General features: G+C 46.6%; 1 protein-coding gene across 1 annotated transcript in view; it reads right to left on the bottom strand.

Annotated features, from left to right (window-relative positions):
* Nucleotides 1-22,052, bottom strand: part of LOC137345904 (carcinoembryonic antigen-related cell adhesion molecule 21-like) — a 276,795-nt gene that overhangs the window by 8,760 nt on the left and 245,983 nt on the right. The window contains exon 8 of the mRNA XM_068009146.1: nucleotides 13,414-13,536. Coding sequence (XP_067865247.1) covers nucleotides 13,460-13,536 — 77 coding nt within the window. The 3' untranslated portion in view covers nucleotides 13,414-13,459. The remainder of the gene's footprint in view (nucleotides 1-13,413; nucleotides 13,537-22,052) is intronic.

Here is a 22,052-nt window from a genome sequence, read left to right as displayed (position 1 = left end):
AAACAAAGTGTGCAATATTCCAATTGAGCACAGCAGACTCGAAAGAACACATTCTGACAATGAGGGTGTAACAGAATGACAGAACGACAACCAACACATTGACAACATGTCTGCAAACCAAAAACAGCCAAGGGTGAATTCCACATCCCCAGTGGTTATACCAGAATAAGATCTAGAAGAGTTCTCAAACCACCAAAACTACTGCACTCATAAATTTCACATACCCTATTATTAGTTTAGTTTAGAGATACAGCACTGAAACAGGCCCTTCGGCCCATCGAGTCTGTGCCGACCATCAACCACCCATTTATACTAATCCGACACTAATCCCATATCCCTACCACATCCCCACCTGTCCCTATATTTCCCTACCACCTACCTATACTAGGGGCAATTTATAATGGCCAATTAACCAACCAAACTGCAAGTCTTTAGCATGTGGGAGGAAACCGGAGCACCCGGAGGAAACCCACGCAGACACAGGGAGAACTTGCAAACTCCACACAGGCAGTACCCAGAATTATCATCTCTAACCCTGTATAACTAAAATTATTGATATTATCCAATTTTATGTGTTTTTACATGTAGTGTACGAGACATATATATCAGATTAATGATGTCGCAGAAAAACACTTTCACTATCTCAGGTGTGGAGTCGGTGACTAGCAACACCACCAGCGATGTGGAGGAAAATGGGTTTTTCACTAAGACTCAACATTAAATTGATGGCTCCGCAGGGCGGAAAGGGATTGGCTTTCCTCGCCAGGTAGCAGATTGTGGCCAGGATCCCGATACCGGCCGGAGCGTGTTTCCTAGACCCTAAACATCTGGAAGGCGACAACGTGCGCAGTATCAGCCTGGAGGGCCTGGAGGGCATGGAGGATTTGGAGGACATGGAGGACATGGAGGACATGGAGGACATGGAGGACCTGGAGTGCCTGGAGGGCCTGGAGGACATGGAGGACATGGAGGACATGGAGGACCTGGAGTGCCTGGAGGGCCTGGTGTGCCTGGAGGGCCTGGAGGACCTGGAGGGCCTGGAGGACCTGGAGGACCTGGAGGGCCTGGAGGACCTGGAGGACCTGGAGGACCTGGAGTGCCTGGAGGACCTGGAGGACCTGGAGGACACCGACATCGAGGAGGCTGTCCTCGTACCACCTTCCCCCACCCCGCACCCCTTCACCCCCTGCACCACTTCACCCACCCTTCACCCCTTCACGCCCCCTTCACCCCCTGCACCACTTCACCCACCCCGCACCCCTTCACCCCCTGCACCCCTTCACCCACCCTTCACCCCTTCACGCCCCCTTCACCCCCTGCACCCCTTCACGCCCCCTTCACCCCCCGCATCCCTTCACCCCCTGCACCCCTTCACCCACCCCGCACCCTTTCACACCCCCCGCACCACTTCACCCCCCTGCACCACCTTCCCCCCACACACCCTTCACCCCCCCCTGCACCACCTTCCCCCCACACACCCCTTTACCCCCTGCACTACTTCACCCCCCCGCACCACCTTCCCCCCACACACCCCTTTACCCCCTGCACTACTTCACCCCACCACACCACCTTCACCCTCCCGCACCATCTTCCCCTCTCACGTCCCTTCCCAGCTCCTCACCCATGCACCCCCTCGCCCAGCGCACCTCCTTTCCCCACCCCCTTGCACCCACTCCCCCCATGAAATCGCTGAGTTTGCTTGTTAGGGCCCCTGCTCAGGGATAGGAGCTAACAACCCCACTGTCTTATGGGCGTCTCGGGAAAGACCAAGGCTAAGGGAGTAAACCCTAACAGAAAATCTGGAGCGGAACCCCGAAGGCGGTCATGTGTCCCCTTTGGCATGTTTCCGGCAGTTCCTGCAGCCATACTGGTGCCAAACGCCATGCTCTGCACTCCTTTGGACCCCACCAGAAAGGCCAAGAGGGGGGTTTCGATGCTTGGGCAACTCACAACCTCCATACATCCGCCCAGGCATGCGCCATGGTGAGGTCACTCCATAGTCGCCTCACAGTGACCAAAACACAGAAGGCAGCAGTTACGGGTTATAAGTCCAGCTGAACTGGCATAGAGATTGGGCGCCACAGGTTGCCTTTGTCGGTGGGAGAGGTCATCGCATCTCACTGGACAGCTACCGCCTGCCTCAAACCGGGCAGCCCCCGGTCAGTAAGGTTCTGTCCCGCCACAGTCCACCTGCTTCAATGGGTGCTTGGAGCTCAGGGTCATTGCCCGACAAGTGGACTGTAACACCACAACAAACAGCACGACAAAAAAAGGAAAGAAGGTACCAGCCCTTCGTTTTGCAAGTTGGAACGTCAGAACTATGTGTCCTGGCCTGCCGAAAGACCTTACACAAATCAACGATTCTCGGAAGACCGCCATCATTAACAACGAGCTCAGTAGACTCAAGGTGGACATTGCAGCACTTCAGGAGACACGCCTCCCTGTGAGCAGATCTCTAAGAGAGCAAGACTACACTTTATTCTGGCAGGGTAGGGATCCTGAAGAACCAAGACAGCATGGAGTGGGCTTCGCTATAAGAAACTCTTTGCTCAGCATGATAGAGCCATCTTCAAATGGCTCGGAACGCATACCGTCCATCCGACTGTTCACCGCCTCCAGTCCAGTACACCTACTCAGCATCTATGCTCCAACACTCTGCTCCCCACCTGAAGTTAAAGACCAGTTCTACGAGGAACTCCATACTATCATTAGTAGCATCCCTAATACCGAACATTTGTTCCTGCTGGGTGACTTTAACACCGGGTTGGGGCCGACCATGACTCATGACCCTCCTGCCTTGGGTGCTATGGCATTGGAAGGATGAATGAGAATGGACAGAGACTGCTAGAGTTGTGTACCTATCATAACCTCTGCATCACCAACTCATACTAAATTCTTTCACACTAAACCCTGTCACCAGGTTTCTTGGCAGCACCCAAGATCACGTCGTTGGCACGAGTTGGACCTCATCGTCACAAGGCGAGCCTCTTTAAACAGAGTTCAAATCACACACAGCTTCCACAGTGCGGACTGCGACACCGACCACTCCCTGGTGTGCAGCAAAGTTAGACTCAAACCAAAGAAGCTGCATCACTCCAAGCAGAAGGGCCGCCCGCACATCAACACGAGCAGAATTTCTTACCCACGGCTGCTACATAAGTTTCTAAATTCACTTGAAAAAGCCACAGGGGATGCAGAGACCAAGTGGGCTCACATCAGAGACGCCATCTATGACTCAGCAATGACCACCTATGGCAAACGTGTGAAGCGGAATGCAGACTGGTTTCAATCTCACTTTGAAGAGCTGGAACCTGTCATAGCCGCTAAGCACATTGCACTGTTGAACTACAAGAAAGCCCCCAACCAGTTAACATCCGTAACACTTAAAGTAGCCAGACGCGCTGCACAAAGAACAGCCAGGCGCTGCACAAACGACTACTGGCAACACCTATGCAGCCATATTCAGCTGGTGTCAGGCACCGGAAATATCAGAGGAATGTATGACAGCATTAAGAGAGCTTTTGGGCCAACCATCAAGAACAGGGGACACAATCACTGACCAACGCAAGCAAATGGACCGCTGGGTGAAGCACTACCTAGAACTCTACTCCAGGGAAAATGTTGTCACTGAGTACACCCTCAAAGCAGCCCAGTCAGAATCACAGAATAATACAGTGCAGAAGAGGCTCTTCGGCCCATCGAGTCTGCATCGCTGCATTAAAACACGTGACCTGTCTACCTGATCCCATTTGCCAGAACTTGGCCCATAGCCTTGAATGTTATGATGTGCCAAGTGCTCATCCAGGTACTTTTTAAAGGATGTGAAGCCTCTACCACCCTCCCAGGCAGGACATTCCAGACTGTCACCACCCTCTGGGTAAAAAAGTTCTTCCTCAAATCCCCCTTAAACCTCCTGCCCCTCAGCTTCAACTTGTGACCCCTCGTAACTGACCCTTCAACTAAGGGGAACAGCTGCTCCCTATCCACCCTGTCCATGCCCCTCATAATCTTGTACACCTCGATCAGGTCACCCCTCAGTCTTCTCTGCTCCAGTGAAAACGACCCAAGCCTATCCAACCTCTCTTTATAGCTTAAATGTTCCATCCCAGGCAACATCCTGGTGAATCGCCTCCGCACCCCTTCCAATGCAATCACATCCTTCCTATAATGTGGCGACCAGAATTGCACACAGTACTCCAGCTGTGGCCTTACCAAAGTTCTATACAACTCCAACATGACCTCCCTGCTTTTGTAATCTATGCCTCGATTGAGAAAGGCAAGTGTCCCATAGGCCTTTTTCACCACCCTATTAACCTGCCCTTCTGCCTTCAGAGATCTATGGACAAACACGTCAAGGTCCCTTTGTTCCTCGGAACTTCCCAGTGTCAGGCCATTCATTGAATACTTCCGTGTCACATTACTCCTTCCAAAGTGTATCACCTCACACTTTTCAGGGTTAAATTCCACCTGTCACTTTTCTGCCCATTTGACCATCCCGTCTATATCTTCCTGTAACCTAAGACACTCCACTTCACTGTCAACCACTCGGCCAATCTTTGTGTCATCCGCGAACTTACTGATCCTACCCCCCACATAGTCATCTATGTCATTTATATAAATGACAAATAATAGGGGACCCAGCACAGATCCCTGTGGTACACCACTGGACACTGGCTTCCAGTCACTAAAACAGCCGTCTGTCATCACTCTCTGTCTCCTACAGCTAAGCCAATTTTGAATCCACCTTATCAAGTTACCTTGTATTCCATGTGCATTTGCTTTCTTGATAAGTCTCCCATGTAGCACCTTGTCAAAGGCTTTGCTGAAATCCATGTAAACTACATCAACTGCACTACCCTCATCTACACACCCGGTCACATGCTCAAAAAATTCAATCAAATTTGTTAGGCATGACCTGCCTCTGACAAAGCCATGCTGACTATTCCCAATCAAATTTTGCCTCTCCAAGTGGAGATAGATTCTCTCCTTCAGAATTTTCTCCAATAGTTTCCCTAAAACTGACATGAGACTCACTGGTCTGTAGTTCCCTGGCTTATCTCTACAATCTTTCTTAAGTGGTGGGATCACATTAGCTGTTCTCCAGTCCTCTGGAACCTCCCCCGTGGCCAAAGGGGAATTAAAAATTAGGGTCAGAGCCCCTGCAATCTCCACCCTCACCTCCCACAGCATCCTGGGACACAAATCATCCAGACCTGAAGATTTGTCCACTTTTAAGCCTGCCAAAACCTCCAATACCTTGTCACTCCCTCATTCTCTTGGGTGAAGACAGATGTGAAGTATTCGTTCAACACCCTACCAATGTCCTCTGGCTCCACCCACAAATTTCCCCCTTGGTCCCTGGTCCTACTCTTTCCCTGGTTATCCTCTTCCCATTGATATACTTATAGAATATCTTGGGATTTTCCCTACTTTTACCAGCCAGAGCTTTCTCATATCCCCTCTTCGTTCTCCTAAATGCTTTCTTAAGCTCCATCCTACACTTTCTGTACTCCACTAATGCTTCCATTGATTTGATCTCCTTGTATTTGCTAAAAGACTCTCTTTTCCTTCTCATCGTACCCTGAATGTTTTTGGTCATCCATGGGTCTCTGGGCTTGTTGCTCCTACCTATTACCCGAGAGGGAACATGTTGGGCTGATACCCTCCCCATTTCCTTTTTGAATGCCCCCCACTGCTCTTCTGTAGATTTCCAGACAAGTAACTCTTTCCAGTCTACCTTGGCCAGATCTTGCCTTATTTTACTAAAATTCGCTCTCCACCAATCCAAAACCTTTTTTTGCAACTTGTCTATTTCTTTCTCCATAACAAGCTTAAATTGTACCATATTGTGGTCGCTATCACCAAAATTCTCCCCCACCAACACATCAACCACCTGTCCGTCTTCATTCCCCAGAATTAGGTCCAGCACTGCACCCTCCCTTGTTGGATCCTCTACATATTGAGCTAAAAAGTTCTCCTGTAAGAACTCCATCTAAGCCCTTAAAACGATGACTATCCCATTTAATGTTGGGAAAGTTGAAATCATCTAATATAATTACCCTATTATTTTTACACACCTCTGCAAATTGCACACATATTTGCTCCTCAATTTCCCACTGACTATCTGGGGGTCTATAATAAACACCTAGCAATGTGGCTGTCCCTTTTTTATTCCTAAACTCTACCCATGAAGCTTCATTTGATGCCCCCTCCAAGAAATCATCTCTCCTTACTGCAGTAACTGATTCCTTAACTAATATTGCAATGCCCCCTCCTCTTTTACCCCCTCCTCTGTCTCGCCTGAAGATTCTATATCCCGGGATATTGAGCTGCCAATCCTGCCCCTCCCTCAACCATGTCTCCGTGATGGCTACTATATCACAATTCCACATGTCAATCCTTGCCCTTAACTCATCCGTTTTACCTGTAATACTCCTGACGTTAAAGTAGAGGCCATCCATCCTGGTCTTACTCCCTTGAAACTTACTTCCGTTGTATTCCCTCTGACTTGTTTGCTTTCCTGTGTTTAGCTGTGTCCCTATTCTGCGAGGAGTCTGCATCCCCTCCCCCTGCCAAATTAGTTTAAACTCCTCCCAACAGCACCAGCAAACCCACCAGCAAGGATGTTAGTCCCCCTCTGGTTCAGATGTAGACCGTCCCACTTGTACGGGTCCCACCTTCCTCAGAAATGGTCCCAGTGGTCCAGGAATCTAAAACCCTTCCTCCTGCACCAACTCTTAAGCCACGCATTCATCTGTGCTATTCTCCTATTTCTATACTCACTAGCACGTGGCACTGGGAGTAATCCAGAGATTACAACCCGAGAGGTCCTGCTTTTTAGTCTACTGCCTAACTCCCTGAATTCTTGATGCAAGACCTCATCCCACTTTCTACCTATGTCATTGGTACCAACATGTACCATGACCTCTGCCTTATCACCCTCCCCCTTCAGGATGCCCTGCAGCCGTTCAGTGACATCCCAGACCCTGGCACCAGGGAGGCAACACACTATCCTGGAGTCACGTTGATGGCCACAGTAGTGCCTATCTGTTCCCTTGACTATAGAATCCCCTATTACTATTGCTCTTCATCTTTCCCCCTTCCTGTGCAGACAGGCTGTTTGTGGTGCCAGAAGCTTGGCTCTGTCCGCACTCCCTGGAGGAACCAGCCTCATCAGCCTCCAAAATGGAATACCGATTTGCAAGCGGGACCACAGGGGACTCCTGAACTACCTGCCTGATTCTCTTGGACTGCCTGGTGGTCACCCATTCCCTTCCTTCCTCAAGTCGCTTCAGCTCCCTTCTGACCACCTCTCTATACGTGCTATCCACAATGCTCTCAGACTCGCGGATGCTCCACAGTGTTTCCAGCCGCCGTTCCAGCTCTGAAACCCGAGCTTCCAGGAGCTGCAGCTGGACACACTTCCTGCACACATGCTGGTCCCGGGGACTGGAAATGTTCCCGAATTCCCACATGCAGCAAGAGGAGCAAACCACGGCTTCAAGCTCTCCTGCCATAACTAAACCCTTTTAAATTTAAAACTTTAGAAGACTATTATAATTTTTAAAAAATCAACTAAGTCTTGTTAAAACAATGACTTACAATTCAATCCAGTTTGAAAAATACCCACCAGGACTTACTCACCAGTCAACTGTGCTCTTTGGAAACTCTCGGCTCCCCTCACTGAGGACAGCTGGGAAATGAAAGGAGCTCCTCGCTCCCTCCTCACCGAACTTCCTCAGTCATAAAAGTTCCACTTTAGCACTCTGATACTACCCAAGTCAGTATTCCAGTGCAAACAAGGTCAGCACTGTAAGAAGGCCCACTTTTATACAGACTAACTCTAACCCCTGAAAACTGGTTTAAGCCAATTCTCGAATACAAAGGTGTAGCTGCAAGCAGAGCCAGAGTGAACTCTGTTTAAAGCTGGTCTAACTCACCTTCTCCAACCCAAACAGCAACTGTTCAGTTAATCTTCTAAATAATAGACTGGACTTAAGATAAAATTAACCCTTAATTACCCTCAGTCACAAAACTTCCACTTTAGCACTCTCATGCAACCCAAGTCAGCACACCAGTGATGGATGAGCTGGACGTACAGCTAACAAAATTGGAACTCAGTGATGCCATTGATTCTCTAGCCAGTGGAAAAGTCCCTGGGAAGGACAGCATTACCCCTGAAATAATCAAGAGTGCCAAGCCTGCTATACTCTCAGCATTCCATGAACTGCTTTGCCTGTGCTGGGACGTGGGAGCAGTACCACAGGACATGTGTGATGCCAAGATCATCACCCTCTATAAGAACAAGGGTGACCGCAGTGACTGCAACAATTACTGTGGAATCTCCTTGCTCAGCATAGTGGGGAAAGTCTTCGCTCGAGTAGTTTTCACCAGACTCCAGAAGCTGGCTGAGTGTGTCTACCCTGAGGCACAGTGTGGCTTTTGAGCAGAGTGATCCACCATTGACATGCTGTTCTCCCTTTGCCAGCTGCAGGAGAAATGCCGCAAATAACAGATGCCCCTCTACTAAATTAAAAGCAAAATACTGCAGATGCTGGAAATCTGAAATAAAAGCAAGAAGTGCTGGAAATACTCAGCAGATCTGGCAGCATCTGTGGAGAGAGAAGCAGAGTTAACGTTTCAGGTCAGTGACCCTTCTTCAGAACTGGCAAATATTAGAAATGTAAAAGGTTATAAGCAAGTAAAGCGGGGGTGGGGCAAGAGATAACAAAGGAGAAGGTGTAGATGGGACAAGGTCACAGGATAGCTGACCGGAAGGCCATGGAGCAAAGATATGTTAATAGTGTGTTGAAAGACAAAGCATTCGTGCAGAAAGGGTGTTAACAGACTGAAAATTGAACAGCCGCAAGTACAAACATGAAAAAAACAGTGGGTAAGCAAAATGAACAAACTGAAACCACCAGGATGGTTTGAGGGCTCTCCGCTTCTTCCTTGAACAGAGGCCCAACCAGTCCCCATCCACCACCACCCTCCTCCGCCTGGCTGAACTTGTTCTCACATTGAACAACTTCTCCTTCAACTCCACTCACTTCCTTCAAGTAAAAGGTGTTGCTATGGGTACCTGCATGGGTCCGAGTTATGCCTGTCTTTTTCCAGTCCTACTCAGGCCCCCTCTTCCCTAACTCTTTTTCCGGTACATTGACGACTGTATCGGTGCCGTTTCCTGCTCCTGACCGAACTGGAAAACTTTTTCAACTTTGCTTCTAATTTCCACCCTTCTCTCACCTTTACATGATCCATCTCTGACACTTCCCTTCCCTTCCTCGACTTCTCTGTCTCCATCTCTGGTGATAGGCTGTCTACTAATATCCATTATAAACCCACCAACTTCCACAGCTACCTCGACTACACTTCTTCACACCCTGCGTCCTTTAAGGACTCCATTCCATTCTCCCAGTTTCTCCGTCTCCGACGCATCTGCTCTGATAATGCTATCTTCCATGACAGCGCTTCTGATATGTATTCCTTTATCCTCAACCGAGGATTTCCCCCCCACTGTGGTTGACAGGGCCCTCAACCGTGTCCGGCCCATTTCCCGCACCTCTACCATCACCCCTTCCCCTCCCTCCCAGAACCGTGACAGGGTTCCCCTTGTCCTCACTTCCCACCCCATCAGCCTCCATATCCAAAAGGATTATCCTCCGGCATTTCCGCCACCTCCAGCGTGATGCCACTACCAAACACATCTCCCCTCCCTTCCTCTGTTAGCATTCCGAAGGGATCATTCCCTCCGTGACACCCTGGTCCACTCCTCCATTACCCCCACCACCACATCCCCTTCCCACTGCACCTTCCCCTGCAATCGCAGGAAGTGTAATACCTGCCCATTTACCTCCTCTCTCCTCACTATCCCAGGCCCCAAACACTCCTTTCAGGTGAAGCAGCGATTTACTTGTACTTCTTTCAATGTAGTATACTGTATTCGCTGCTCACAGTGTGGTCTCCTCTACATTGGGGAGACCAAGCGCAGACTGGGTGACCGCTTTGCGGAACATCTCCGCTCAGTCCGCAAGCAGGACCCTGAGCTTCCGGTTGCTTGCCATTTCAACACTCCCCCCTGCTCTCCTGCTCACATCTCTATCCTGGGAATGCTGCAGTGTTTCAGTGAACATCAACGCAAGCTCGAGGAACAGCATCTCATTTACCGATAAGGCACACTACAGCCTGCCGGACTGAACATTGAGCTCAATAATTTCAGAGCATGACGGGCCCCCATTTTACTTTTATTTCTAGTCATTTTTTCTTTATGCTATTTTCTTTTCTGTTGTGTTTATTTTATTTTAGTTTGTTTGGTTTGCTTACCCACTGTTTTTTTCATGTTTGTACTTGCTGCTGTTCAATTTTCAGTCTGTTAACACCCTTTCTGTACTAATGCTTTGTCTTTCAACACACCATTAACATATCTTTGCTCCATGACCTTCTGGTCAGCTATCCTGTGACCTTGTCCTATCTACACCTTCTCCTTTGTTATCTATTGTCCCACCCCCACTTTACTGGCTTATAACCTTTTACATTAATAATATTTGCCAGTTCTGAAGAAGGATCACTGACCTGAAACGTTAACTCTGCTTCTCTCTCCACAGATACTGCCAGACCTGCTGAGTATTTCCAGCACTTGTTTTTATTTCAGATGTCCTTCTACATTGTTTACAGAGATCTCACCAAAGCCTTTGACCTTGTCAGCAGACGTGGTCTCTTCAGATTACTAGCAAAGATCGGATGTCCACCAAAGCTACTCAGTATCATCACCTCATTCCATGACAACATGAAAGGCACAGTTCAGCATAGCGGTGCCTCATCAGACCCCTTTCCTATCCTGAGTGGCGTGAAACAGGGCTGTATTGGAACAAAGAGCAAAGAACAAAGAACAGTACAGCACAGGAACCGGCCATTCGGCCCTCCAAGCCTGCACCGATCTTGATGCCTGTCTAAACTAAAACCTTCTGCACTTCCGGGAACCGTATCCCTCTATTCCCATCCTATTCATGTATTTGTCAAGATGCCTCTTAAACGTCATTATTGTACCTGCTTCCACCACCTCCCCGGCAGCAAGGTCCAGGCACTCACCACCCTCTGTGTAAAAAAAACTTGCCTTGCACATCCCCTCTAATCTTTGCCCCTCTCACCTTAAACCTATGTCCCCTAGTAACTGACTCTTCCACCCTGGGAAAAAGCTTCTGACTATCCACTCTGTCCATGCCACTCATAACTTTGTAAACCTCTATCATGTCGCCCCTCCACCTCCGTCGTTCCAGTGAAAACAATCCGAGTTTATCCAACCTCTCCTCCTAGCTAATGACCTCCAGACCAGGCAACATCCTGGTAAACCTCTTCTGTACCCTCTCCAAAGCCTCCACGTCCTTCTGGTAGTGTGGCGACCAGAATTGCACGCAATATTCTAAGTGCGGCCTAACTAAGGTTCTGTACAGCTGCAGCACGACTTGCCAATTTTTATACTCTATGCCCGACCGATGAAGGCAAACATGCCGTATGCCTTCTTGACTACCTTATCCACCTGTGCTACCACTTTCAGTGACCTGCGTGCAATTCTGGTCGCCACACTACCAGAAGGACATGGAGGCTTTGGAGAGGGTACAGAGGGGGTTCACCAGCATGTTGCCTGGTCTGGAGAGCATTAGCTGTGAGGAGAGGTTGGAAAAACTCGGATTGTTTTCACTGGAACGACGGAGGTGGAGGGGCGACATGATAGAGGTTTACAAAGTTAAAGTGCGAGGGGAAAAGTTCAGAGGGGATGTGCGAGGCAAATTTTTTACACGGAGGGTGGTGAGTGCCTGGAACTTGCTGCCAGGGGAGGTGGTGGAAGCAGAAACGACAATGACATTTCAGAGACATCTTGACAAATATATGAATAGGAAGGGAATAGAGGGATATGGGCCCCGGAAGTGCAGAAGGTGTTAGTTTCAGCAGGCATCAAGATCAGCGCATGCTTGGAGGGCTGAATGGCCTGTTCCTGTGCTGTACTGTTCTTTGTTCTTTGCACGGAAATTCCTCATCAGGGTACTCCTCTTTGCTGACAATTTTGCATTAACATCTCACACTGCAGACTCATCGACCGGATTGCGGCTGCCTGCAACGAATTTGGCCTAACCATCAGCCTCAAGAAAACGAACATCATGGGACAGGACGTCAGAAATGCTCCATCCATCAATATCGGCGACCACGCTCTTGAAATGGTTCAAGAGTTCACCTACCTAGGCTCAACTATCACTAGTCACCTGTCTCTAGATGCAGAAATCAACAAGCGCATGGGAAAGGCTTCCACTGCTATGTCCAGACTGGCCAAGAGAGTGTGGGAAAAAGGCGCACTGACACGGAACACAAAAGTCCGAGTGTATCAAGCCTGTGTTCTCAGTACCTTGCTCTATGGCAGCGAGGCCTGGACAACGTTTGTCAGCCAAGAGCGACGTCTCAACTCATTCCATCTTCGCTGCCTCCGGAGAATCCTTGGCATCAGGTGGCAGGACCGTATCTCCAACACAGAAGTCCTCGAGGCGGCCAACGTCCCCAGCATATACACCCTACTGAGCCAGCGGCGCTTGTGATGGCTTGGCCATGTGAGCAGCATGGAAGATGGCAGGATCCCCAAGGATGCATTGTTCAGCGAGCTCGCTACTGGTATCAGACCCACCGGCCGTCCATGTCTCCGCTTTAAAGACGTCTGCAAACGCTACATGAGGTCCTGTGACATTAACCACAAGTCATGGCAGTCAGTTGCCAGTGATCGTCAGAGCTGGCGGACAGCCATAAAGGCGGGCTAAAGAGTGGCGAGTCGAAGAGACTTAGCAGTTGGCAGGAAAATAGACAGAAGTGCAAGGAGAGAACCAACTGTGTAACAGCTTCGACAACCAAATTTATCTGCACCGCCTCTGGAAGAGTCTGTCACTCTAGAATTGGCCTTTATAGCCACTCCAGGCGCTGCTTCACAAACCACTGACCACCTCTAGGCGCTTACCCATTGTCTCTTGAGACAAGGAGGCCAAAGAAGAAGAAGTAGTACGAGACTTGTCTTTGGAAAGAAAGGAGATGTTGTATGATTGCTTTAAGAGTGATGTCCCTTTAAGAAGTCAGTATGCTAATGAGCCAAGTACCAGGATATAGTCATGTGACTAGAAGCCACAGTCACTCTGCACGGTGACACCCTGGATAAAGGTTCTCTATATAGTTTGTTCTGCATTGTATGTAACAATTTAGCTGTTAATCAATCCTTCTTGAGACCTTCAAGGAACTGAAATCTATGTACCTTATTGTGTTGCTTAAGATAACAGTAAGAAACTCATGACAATTATATCCTGGTACTTAACTTGTAACTTTACAGTCTGATACTTTACATCTTGGTATTTTACATATTAATGTAATATCCTGTCACTTTACCTTGTTAAATTATATGCTGGTATTGAACTTGTCACGATGGGCAGGGTTAATCATCATCTCCTTTGCTTTCTCTTACTCTTTTAACTGCTTTCAAATAGAGATGTCTGCTTTTATCTTTGTGTGCTGTGAATATAAATGAAGATTTCATTTTGTCAGTGTGAATCTGAAAACAGCTGCTCTCTCCTAAATGGACTGATTGCCATTCTGAGCAGCAGTAACTGTTAGTCAATGAATGAGGGAAAGGCTGTCCTGATTTGTAACGTTATTTGGTAATGCTCAGAGAGCCATGAGAAAGAGACAGTGCCTCAATGTTATGATGATAAACTAAGTAAACATGAAATAACTATCAATCAATTCAGATATTTTGTCACTGAGATCGAGATGCACACTGAAGTGAACCATCATTCTAGAATCACACAATCACAGAATGGTACAGTAGGAGGCCATTCAGCCCATCTTGTTGGAAGAGCTACTCACCTGGTCCCACTCCCATATCTTTTCCCCACAGAGGTGCAATTTTTTTCTCCAGATAATTATCCAATTCTCTTTTGAAAGCCACAGTTGAAACTGCCTGCACCACATTCTCAGGCAGTGCATTGTATTCCCGATCCTGACCATTCGCTGTATACAATGGTTTTTCCATGTGTCACCATTGCTTCTTTTATCAAATGCCTTAAATTAGTGTGCTCTGGTTCTGAGATCCTTTGGCCAACAGGAACAGTTTCTCTCTATCTACTCTGTCCAGACACTTCATGATTTTGAACACCTCTATCAAATCTCCTAACCTTCTCTTCTCCAATCTATCCACATAACCAAAGTACTCATCCCTGGAACCATTCTCATAAATCTTTTCTGCACCCTCTCTAATGCCTATGTATCCTTCCAAAAGTATGGTGCCCAGAACTGGACACAATACTCCAGCTGAGGCCGAACCAGTGTTTTACACAGGTTTATTACAACTTCCTTGCTTTTGTACTCTAGACTCTATTTATAAATCTCAGGATCCCATATGATTTATAAACTGCTTTCTCAACCTGTGCTGCAACCTTCAATGATTTGTGCACATATACCCCCAGATCCCTCTGCTCCTGCACCCCCTTTAGAATTGTACCCTTTATTTTATATTGCCTCTCCTCATTCTTCCTGCCAAAATGAATCAATTCACACTTCTACGAACATCTGAATTAGGAGCAGGGGTAGGCCACTCGGCCCCTCGAGCCTGCTCCACCATTCAATAAGTTCATGGCTGAACTGATTACTCCACATTTCCACCTACCCCCGATAACCTTCCACCCCCTTGCTTATCAAGAATCTAGCTACCTCTGCCTTAAAAAATATTCAAAGACTTTGTATCCACTGCCTTTTGAGCAAGAGAATTCCAAAGACTCACAACCCTCTGAGAGAAAAAAAAATTCTCCTCATCTGTCTTAAATGGGCAACTCCTTATTTTTAAACAGTGACCCCTAGTTCGAGATTCTCCCACAAGAGGAAACATCCTTTCCACATCCACCCTGTCAAGACCCCTCAGGATCTTGTATGTTTCAATCAAGTTGCCTCTTACTCTTCTAAATTCCAGTGGATACAAGCCTAGCCTGTCCAATCTTTCCTCATAAGACAGCATAACCTCCCGACTTTTGTATTCAATTCCCCTCGTGATAAACAATAACATTCTATTAGCTTTCCTAATTACGTGCTGTACCTGCATACTAACCTTTTGCGATTCATGCACTAGGACACCCAGATCCCTCTGCATCTCAGAGCTCTGCAATCTCTCACCATTTAGATAATCTGCTTTTTTATTCTTCCTGCCAAAATGGCCAATTTTGCACTTTCCCACATTATACTCCATTTGCTAGGTTTTTGCCCACTCACTTAACCTATCGATATCCCTTTGTAGCCTCCTTATGTCCTCTTCACAACTTCCTTTCCTACCTATCTTTGTGTCATTCAGCAAATTTAGCAACCATACCTTCGGTCCCTTCATCTAAGTCATTTATATAAACTGTAAAAAGTTGTGGCCCCAGCACAGATCCTATGGCACACCACTCATTACATAAAGGTAAATCCACATTTGATATGTGGGAGGCTTTTAAAGAGAGGTTGATTAGCGTGCAGGAGAAACATGTTCCTGTGAAAATGAGGGGTAGAAATGGCAAGATTAGGGAACCATGGATGACAGGTGAAATTGTGAGACGAGCTAAGAGGAAAAAGGAAGCATACATAAGGTCTAGGCGGCTGCAGAAAGACGAAGCTTTGAAAGAATATCGGGATTGTAGGCACAATCTGAAACGAGGAATTAAGAGGGCTAAAAGGGGTCATGAAATATCTTTAGCAAACAGGGTTAAGGAAAATCCCAAAGCCTTTTATTCATATATAAGGAGCAAGAGAGTAACTAGAGAAACGATTGGCCCACTCAAGGACAAAGGAGGAAAGTTATGCGTGGAGTCAGAGAAAATGGGTGAGATTCTAAACGAGTACTTTGCATCAGTATTCATCGAGGAGAGGGACATGACGGATGTTGAGGTTAGGGACAGATATTTGATTACTCTAGGTCAAGTCGGCATAAAGAGGGAGAAAGTGTTGGGTATTCTAAAAGGCATTAAGGTGGACAAGTCCCCAGGTCCGGATGGAATCTATCCCAGGTTCCTGTGGGACGCGAGAGAGGAAATAGTTGGGGCCTTAAGAGATATCTTTGCAACATCCTTAAACACGGGTGAGGTCCCGGAGGACTGGAGAATTGCTAATGTTGTCCCCTTGTTTAAGAAGGGTAGCAGGGATAATCCAGGTAATTATAGACCAGTGAGCCTGATGTCAGTGCTAGGGAAGCTGCTGGAGAAGATACTGAGGGATAGGATCTATTCCCATTTGGAAGAAAATGGGCTTATCAGTGATAGGCAACATGGTTTTGTGCAGGGAAGGTCATGTCTTACCAACTTAATAGAATTCTTTGAGGAAGTGACAAAGTTGATTGATGAGGGAAGGGCTGTCGATGTCATATACATGGACTTTAGTAAGGCGTTTGATAAGGTTCCCCATGGTAGGCTGATGGAGAAAGTGAAGGCGCATGGGGTCCAAGGTGTACTAGCTAGATGGATAAAGAACTGGCTGGGCAACAGGAGACAGAGAGTAGCAGTGGAAGGGAGTTTATCAAAATGGAGACGTGTGACCAATGGTGTTCCACAGGGATCCGTGCTGGGACCACTGTTAGTGATATACATGAATGATTTGGAGGAAAGTATTGGTGGTCTGATTAGCAAGTTTGCAGACGACACTAAGATTGGTGGAGTAGCAGATACTGAAGGGGACTGTCAGAGAATACAGCAAAATATAGATAGATTGGAGAGTTGGGCAGAAAAATGGCAGATGGAGTTCAATCAGGGCAAATGCGAGGTGATGCATTTTGGAAGATCCAATTCAAGAGTGAACTATACAATAAATGGAAAAGTCCTGGGGAAAATTGATGTACAGAGAGATTTGGGTGTTCAGGTCCAATGTTCCCTGAAGGTGGCAACGCAGGTCAATAGAGTGGTCAAGAAGGCATACGGCATGCTTTCCTTCATCGGACGGGGTATTGAGTACAAGATTTGGCAGGTCATGTTACAGTTGTATAGGACTTTGGTTCGGCCACATTTGGAATACTGCGTGCAGTTCTGGTCGCCACATTACCAAAAGGATGTGGATGCTTTGGAGAGGGTGCAGAGGAGATTCACCAGGATGTTGCCTGGTATGGAGGGCGCTAGCTATGAAGAGAGGTTGAGTAGATTAGGATTATTTTCATTAGAAAGATGGAGGTTGAGGGGGGACCTGATTGAGGTGTACAAAATCATGAGAGGTATAGACAGAGTGGATAGCAAGAAGCTTTTTCCCAGAGTGGGGGATTCAATTACAAGGGGACACGAGTTCAAAGTGAAAGGGGAAAAGATTAGGGGGGATATGCGTGGAAATTTCTTTATGCAGAGGGTGGTGGGTGCATGGAACGCTTTGCCAGCGGAGGTGGTAGACCCGGGCACGATAGCGTCTTTTAAGATGTATCTAGACAGATACATGAATGGGCAGGAAGCAAAGAGATACAGACCCTTAGAAAATAGGCGACAGGTTTAGATAGAGGATTTGGATTGGCGTAGGCTTGGAGGGCCGAAGGGCCTGTTCCTGTGCTGTAATTTTCTTTGTTCTTTGTTCTTGCCAACCAGAAAATGACCCATTTATGCCTGCTCTCTGCTTCCTGTTAGCTAGCCAATCTTGTATCGAAGCCAAAATGTTACCCCAACACCATTATCAGCGCAAATTGATGTCAAGTGTTCTGATATTGTTGCGATTACGGAGACATGGCTGCAGGATGACCAAGGATGGAAACTGAGCATCCAGGGGTCTTCAATATTTAGGAAGGACAGGCAAAATGGAAAGGAGGAGGGGTAGCATTGTTAGTAAAGGAGGAAATCAATGCAATAGTGAGGAAGGATATTGGCTCGGAAAATCATGATGTGGAATCTGTATGGGTAGAGCTAAGAAACACCAAGGGGCAGAAAACTTTGGTGGGGGTTGTCTATAGGCCCCCAAACAGTAGTGGTGATGTAAGGGATGGCATTAAACAGGAAATTAGAGGCATGCAATAAGAGTACAACTGTAATCATGGATGACTTTAATCTACATATAGATTGGTGAAACCAAATTAGCAATAATACTGTGGAGGACAATTTCCTGTAGTGTGTACATGACGGTTTTTTAGACCAATACGTTGAGAAACCAACTAGAGAACAGATATCCTAGACTTGGTATTGTGCAATGAGAAAGGATTAATTAACAATCTTATTGTGCGGGGCCCTTGGGGAGGAGCGACCATAACATGATAGAGTTCTAAATTTAGATCGAGAGTGAAGTAGTTGAATCCGAAACTAGGGTCCTGAAACTAAATAAAGGAAACTACGAAGGTATGAGGCGCGCGTTGGCTATGGTAGATTGGGGAACTTTACTAAAAGGGTTGATGGTGGATAGGCAATGGATAATATTTAAAGAACATGTGCATGAATTACAACAACTATTCATTCCTGTCTGGCGCAAAAATAAAACCAGAAAGGTGGCTCAACTGTGGCTTACCAAAGAAATTGGGGATAGTATTAGATCCAAAGAGGAGGCATATAAAATTGCCAGAAAAAGCAGCAAGTCTGAGGATTGGGAGTAGTTTAGAATTCAGAAAGGAGGAAAAAGAGGTTGATTAAGCGGGGGAAAATAGAGTATGAGAGTAAACTTGCGGGGAACATAAAAACTGACTGTAAAAGGTTCTACAAATATTTGAAGAGAAAAAGATTAGTGAAGACAAATGTAGGTCCCTTACAGTCAGAAACGGGGGAAATTATAATGGGGAACAAAGAAATGGCAGAACAATTAAACACATACTTTGGTTCTGTCTTCACAAAGGAGGACACAAATAACCTCCCAGAAATGATAGGGAACCAAGGGTCTAATGAGAGGGAGGAAGTGAAGGAAATCAGTATTAGTAAAACAAAAGTGCGAGGGAAATTAATGGGGTTAAAGGCTGACAAATCCCCAGGGCCTGATAATCGACATCCCAGAGGACGAACGGAAGTGGCCCTAGAAATAATGGATGCATTGGTGGTCATCTTCCAAAATTCTATAGACTCTGGAACAGTTCCTACAGATTGGAGGGTGGCAAATGTAACGCCACTATTTAAAAAAGGAGGGAGAGAAAAAACGGAATTACAGACCAGTTAGTCTCTCATCAGTAGTGTGGAAAAAGCTAGAACCAATTATAAAGGGTGTGATAGCAGAACACCTGGAAAGGAAAAACGGGATTGGGAAAAGTCAGCATGGGTTTATGAAAGGGAAATCATGCTGAACAAATCTGCTGGATTTTTTTGAGGATGTAACAAGTAGAATAGATAAGGGAGAACCAGTGGATGTGATGTATTTGGATTTTCAGAAGGCTTTTGAAAAGGTCCCACATAAGAGGTTAGTGTGCAAAATTAAAGCACATGGGACTGGGGGTAATATACTGGCATGGATTGAGAATTGGTTGACAGGCAGGAAACAGAGTCGGAATAAACAGGTCTTTTTCCTGGTGGCAGGCAGTGACTAGTGGGGTACCATAGGGATCAGTGCTTGGGCCCCAGCTATTCACAATAATATATGAAAGACTTGGGTGAAGGAACTAAATGTAACATTTCCAAGTTTACAGATGACACAAAGCTGGGAGTGAATGTGAGCTGTGAGGAGGATGCAAAGAGGCACCAATGTGATTTGGACAAGTTGGATGAGTGGGCAAATGCAAGGCAGATGCAGTATAATGTGGATAAATGTGAGGTTATCCACTTTGGTTGTAAAAACAGAAAGGTAGATTATCTGAATGGTGATAGATTGGGAAAGGGGGAGGTGCAACAAGACCTGTCAGTCCTTGTACACTAGTCGCTGAAAGCAAATATTTAGGTGCAGCAAGCAGTTAGGAAGGCGAATGTTATAGAAAACATAGAAAATAGGAGCAGGAGTAGGCCATTCAGCCCTTCGAGCCTGCTCCGCCATTCATTATGATCATGGCTGATCATCCAACTCAGTAACCTGTTCCCGCTTTCGCCCCATACCCTTTGATCCCTGTAGACCCAAGAGCTATATCTAACTCCTTCTTGAAAACATACAATGTTTTGGCCTCAACTGCTTTCTGCGGTAGAGAATTTCACAGGCTCACCACTCTCTGGGTGAAGAAATTTCTCCTCATCTCAGTACTGAAAGGTTTACCCCGTATCCTTAGACTATGACCCCTGGTTCTGGACTCCCCCGCCATCGGGAACATCCTTCCTGCATCTCCCCTGTCAAGTCCTGTTAGAATTTTATAGGTTTCTGAGATCCCCCCTCACTCTTCTGAACTGGAGCAAATATAACCCTAACCAACCCAATCTCTCCTCATACGTCAATCCTGCCATCCCAGGAATCAGTCTGGTAAACCTTCTCTGCACTCCCTCTATAGCAAGAACATCCTTCCTCAGTTAAGGAGACCAAAACTGCACACAATATTCCAGGTGTGGCCTCACCAAGGCCCTGTATAATTGCAGCAAGACATCCCTGCTCCTGTTCTCGAATCCTCTCGCTATGAAGGCCAACATACCATTTGCCGTTTTTACTGCCTGTTGCACCTGCATGCTTACCTTCAGCGACTGGTGTGCCAGAACACCCAGGCTCGCTGCATTTTCCCCTCTCTGTTTATAGCCGTTCAGATAATCTGCCTTCCTGTTTTTGATACCAAAGTGGATAACCTCACATTTATCCACATTATACTGCATCTGCCATGCATTTACCCACTCACTCAACTTGTCCAAATCACCCTGAAGCCTCTCTGCATCCTCCTCACAACTCACCCACCCACCCAGTTTTGTGTCATCTGCAAATTTGGAGATATGACATTTAGTTCCCTCATCTAAATCATAAATATATATTGTAAATAGCTGGGGAGATGGAACCGATCCCTGCGGTACCCCACTAGTCGCTGCCTGCCATTCGGGAAAAAGACCCATTTATCCCTACTCTTTGTTTCCTGTCCGCCAACCAATTTTCTATCCATCGCAATAGTGGCGCAGTGGTTAGCACCGCAGCCTCACAGCTCCAGGGACCCGGGTTCAATTCTGGGTACTGCCTGTGTGAAGTTTGCAAGTTCTCCCTGTGTCTGCATGGGTTTCCACGTTCCGGGTGCTCCGGTTTCCTCCCACAGCCAAAAGACTTGCAGATTGATAGGTAAATTGGCCATTATAAATTGCCCCTCGTATAGGTAGGTGGTAGGGAAATATAGGGACAGGTGAGGATGTGGTAGGAATATGGGATTAATGCAGGATTAGTATAAATGGGTGGTTAATGGTCGGCACAGACTGGGTGGGCCGAAGGGCCTGTTTCAGTGCTGTATTTCTAAATCTAAACTACCCCCAATCCATCTTGATGAAGAATTTTATCATATTATGGTCGCTCGTCCTCAAGGGGTCTCTCACCACTAGATTGTCAATTATTCCTCTCTCATTACACAATACCCAGTCTAGGATGGCCTGTTCTCTCGTTGGTTCCTCAACGTATTGGTCCAGAAAACCATCATGTATACACTCCAAGAATTCCTCTTCTACGGTATTGTGACTAATTTGATTTGCCCAATCTATATGCAGATGAAAGTCACCCATAATTACAGATGTTCCTTTATCGCATGCATCTTTAATTTCCTGTTCAATGCCATTCCTAACATCACCACGACAGTATATACAACCCCCACTAACGTTTTTTGCCCCTATGTGTTTCTCAGCTCTACAGATTCTACACCGTCAGAGCTAATATCTTTTCTCACTATTGCGTTAATTTCCTCTTTAACCAGCAATGCAACTCCACCACCTTCTGTTTTTTGTCTGTCCTTCCAAAATACTGAATATCCCTGGATGTTTATTTCCCATCCCTGGTCACCTTGTAGCCATGTCTCCATAATCCTGACTATAATCATACCCGTTTACATCTATTTGCACGATTAAGTCATCCACTTTATTGTGAATGCTCCACGTGTTAAGGCACAATGGCTTAAAGCTTGACTTTTTAACATTACTTGTCCCCTTCCCACTATTTTTCACTGTAGGCCTGTTTGATTCCGGCCCTTGATTTCTCTG

The sequence above is a fragment of the Heterodontus francisci genome, chromosome 29 (genome assembly GCF_036365525.1).
Source record: "Heterodontus francisci isolate sHetFra1 chromosome 29, sHetFra1.hap1, whole genome shotgun sequence".
In the NCBI taxonomy this organism is placed as follows: Eukaryota; Metazoa; Chordata; class Chondrichthyes; order Heterodontiformes; family Heterodontidae; genus Heterodontus; species Heterodontus francisci.
The sequence above is the reverse complement of the archived record's forward strand: the minus strand, read 5'-3'. Positions and strand labels throughout refer to the sequence as shown.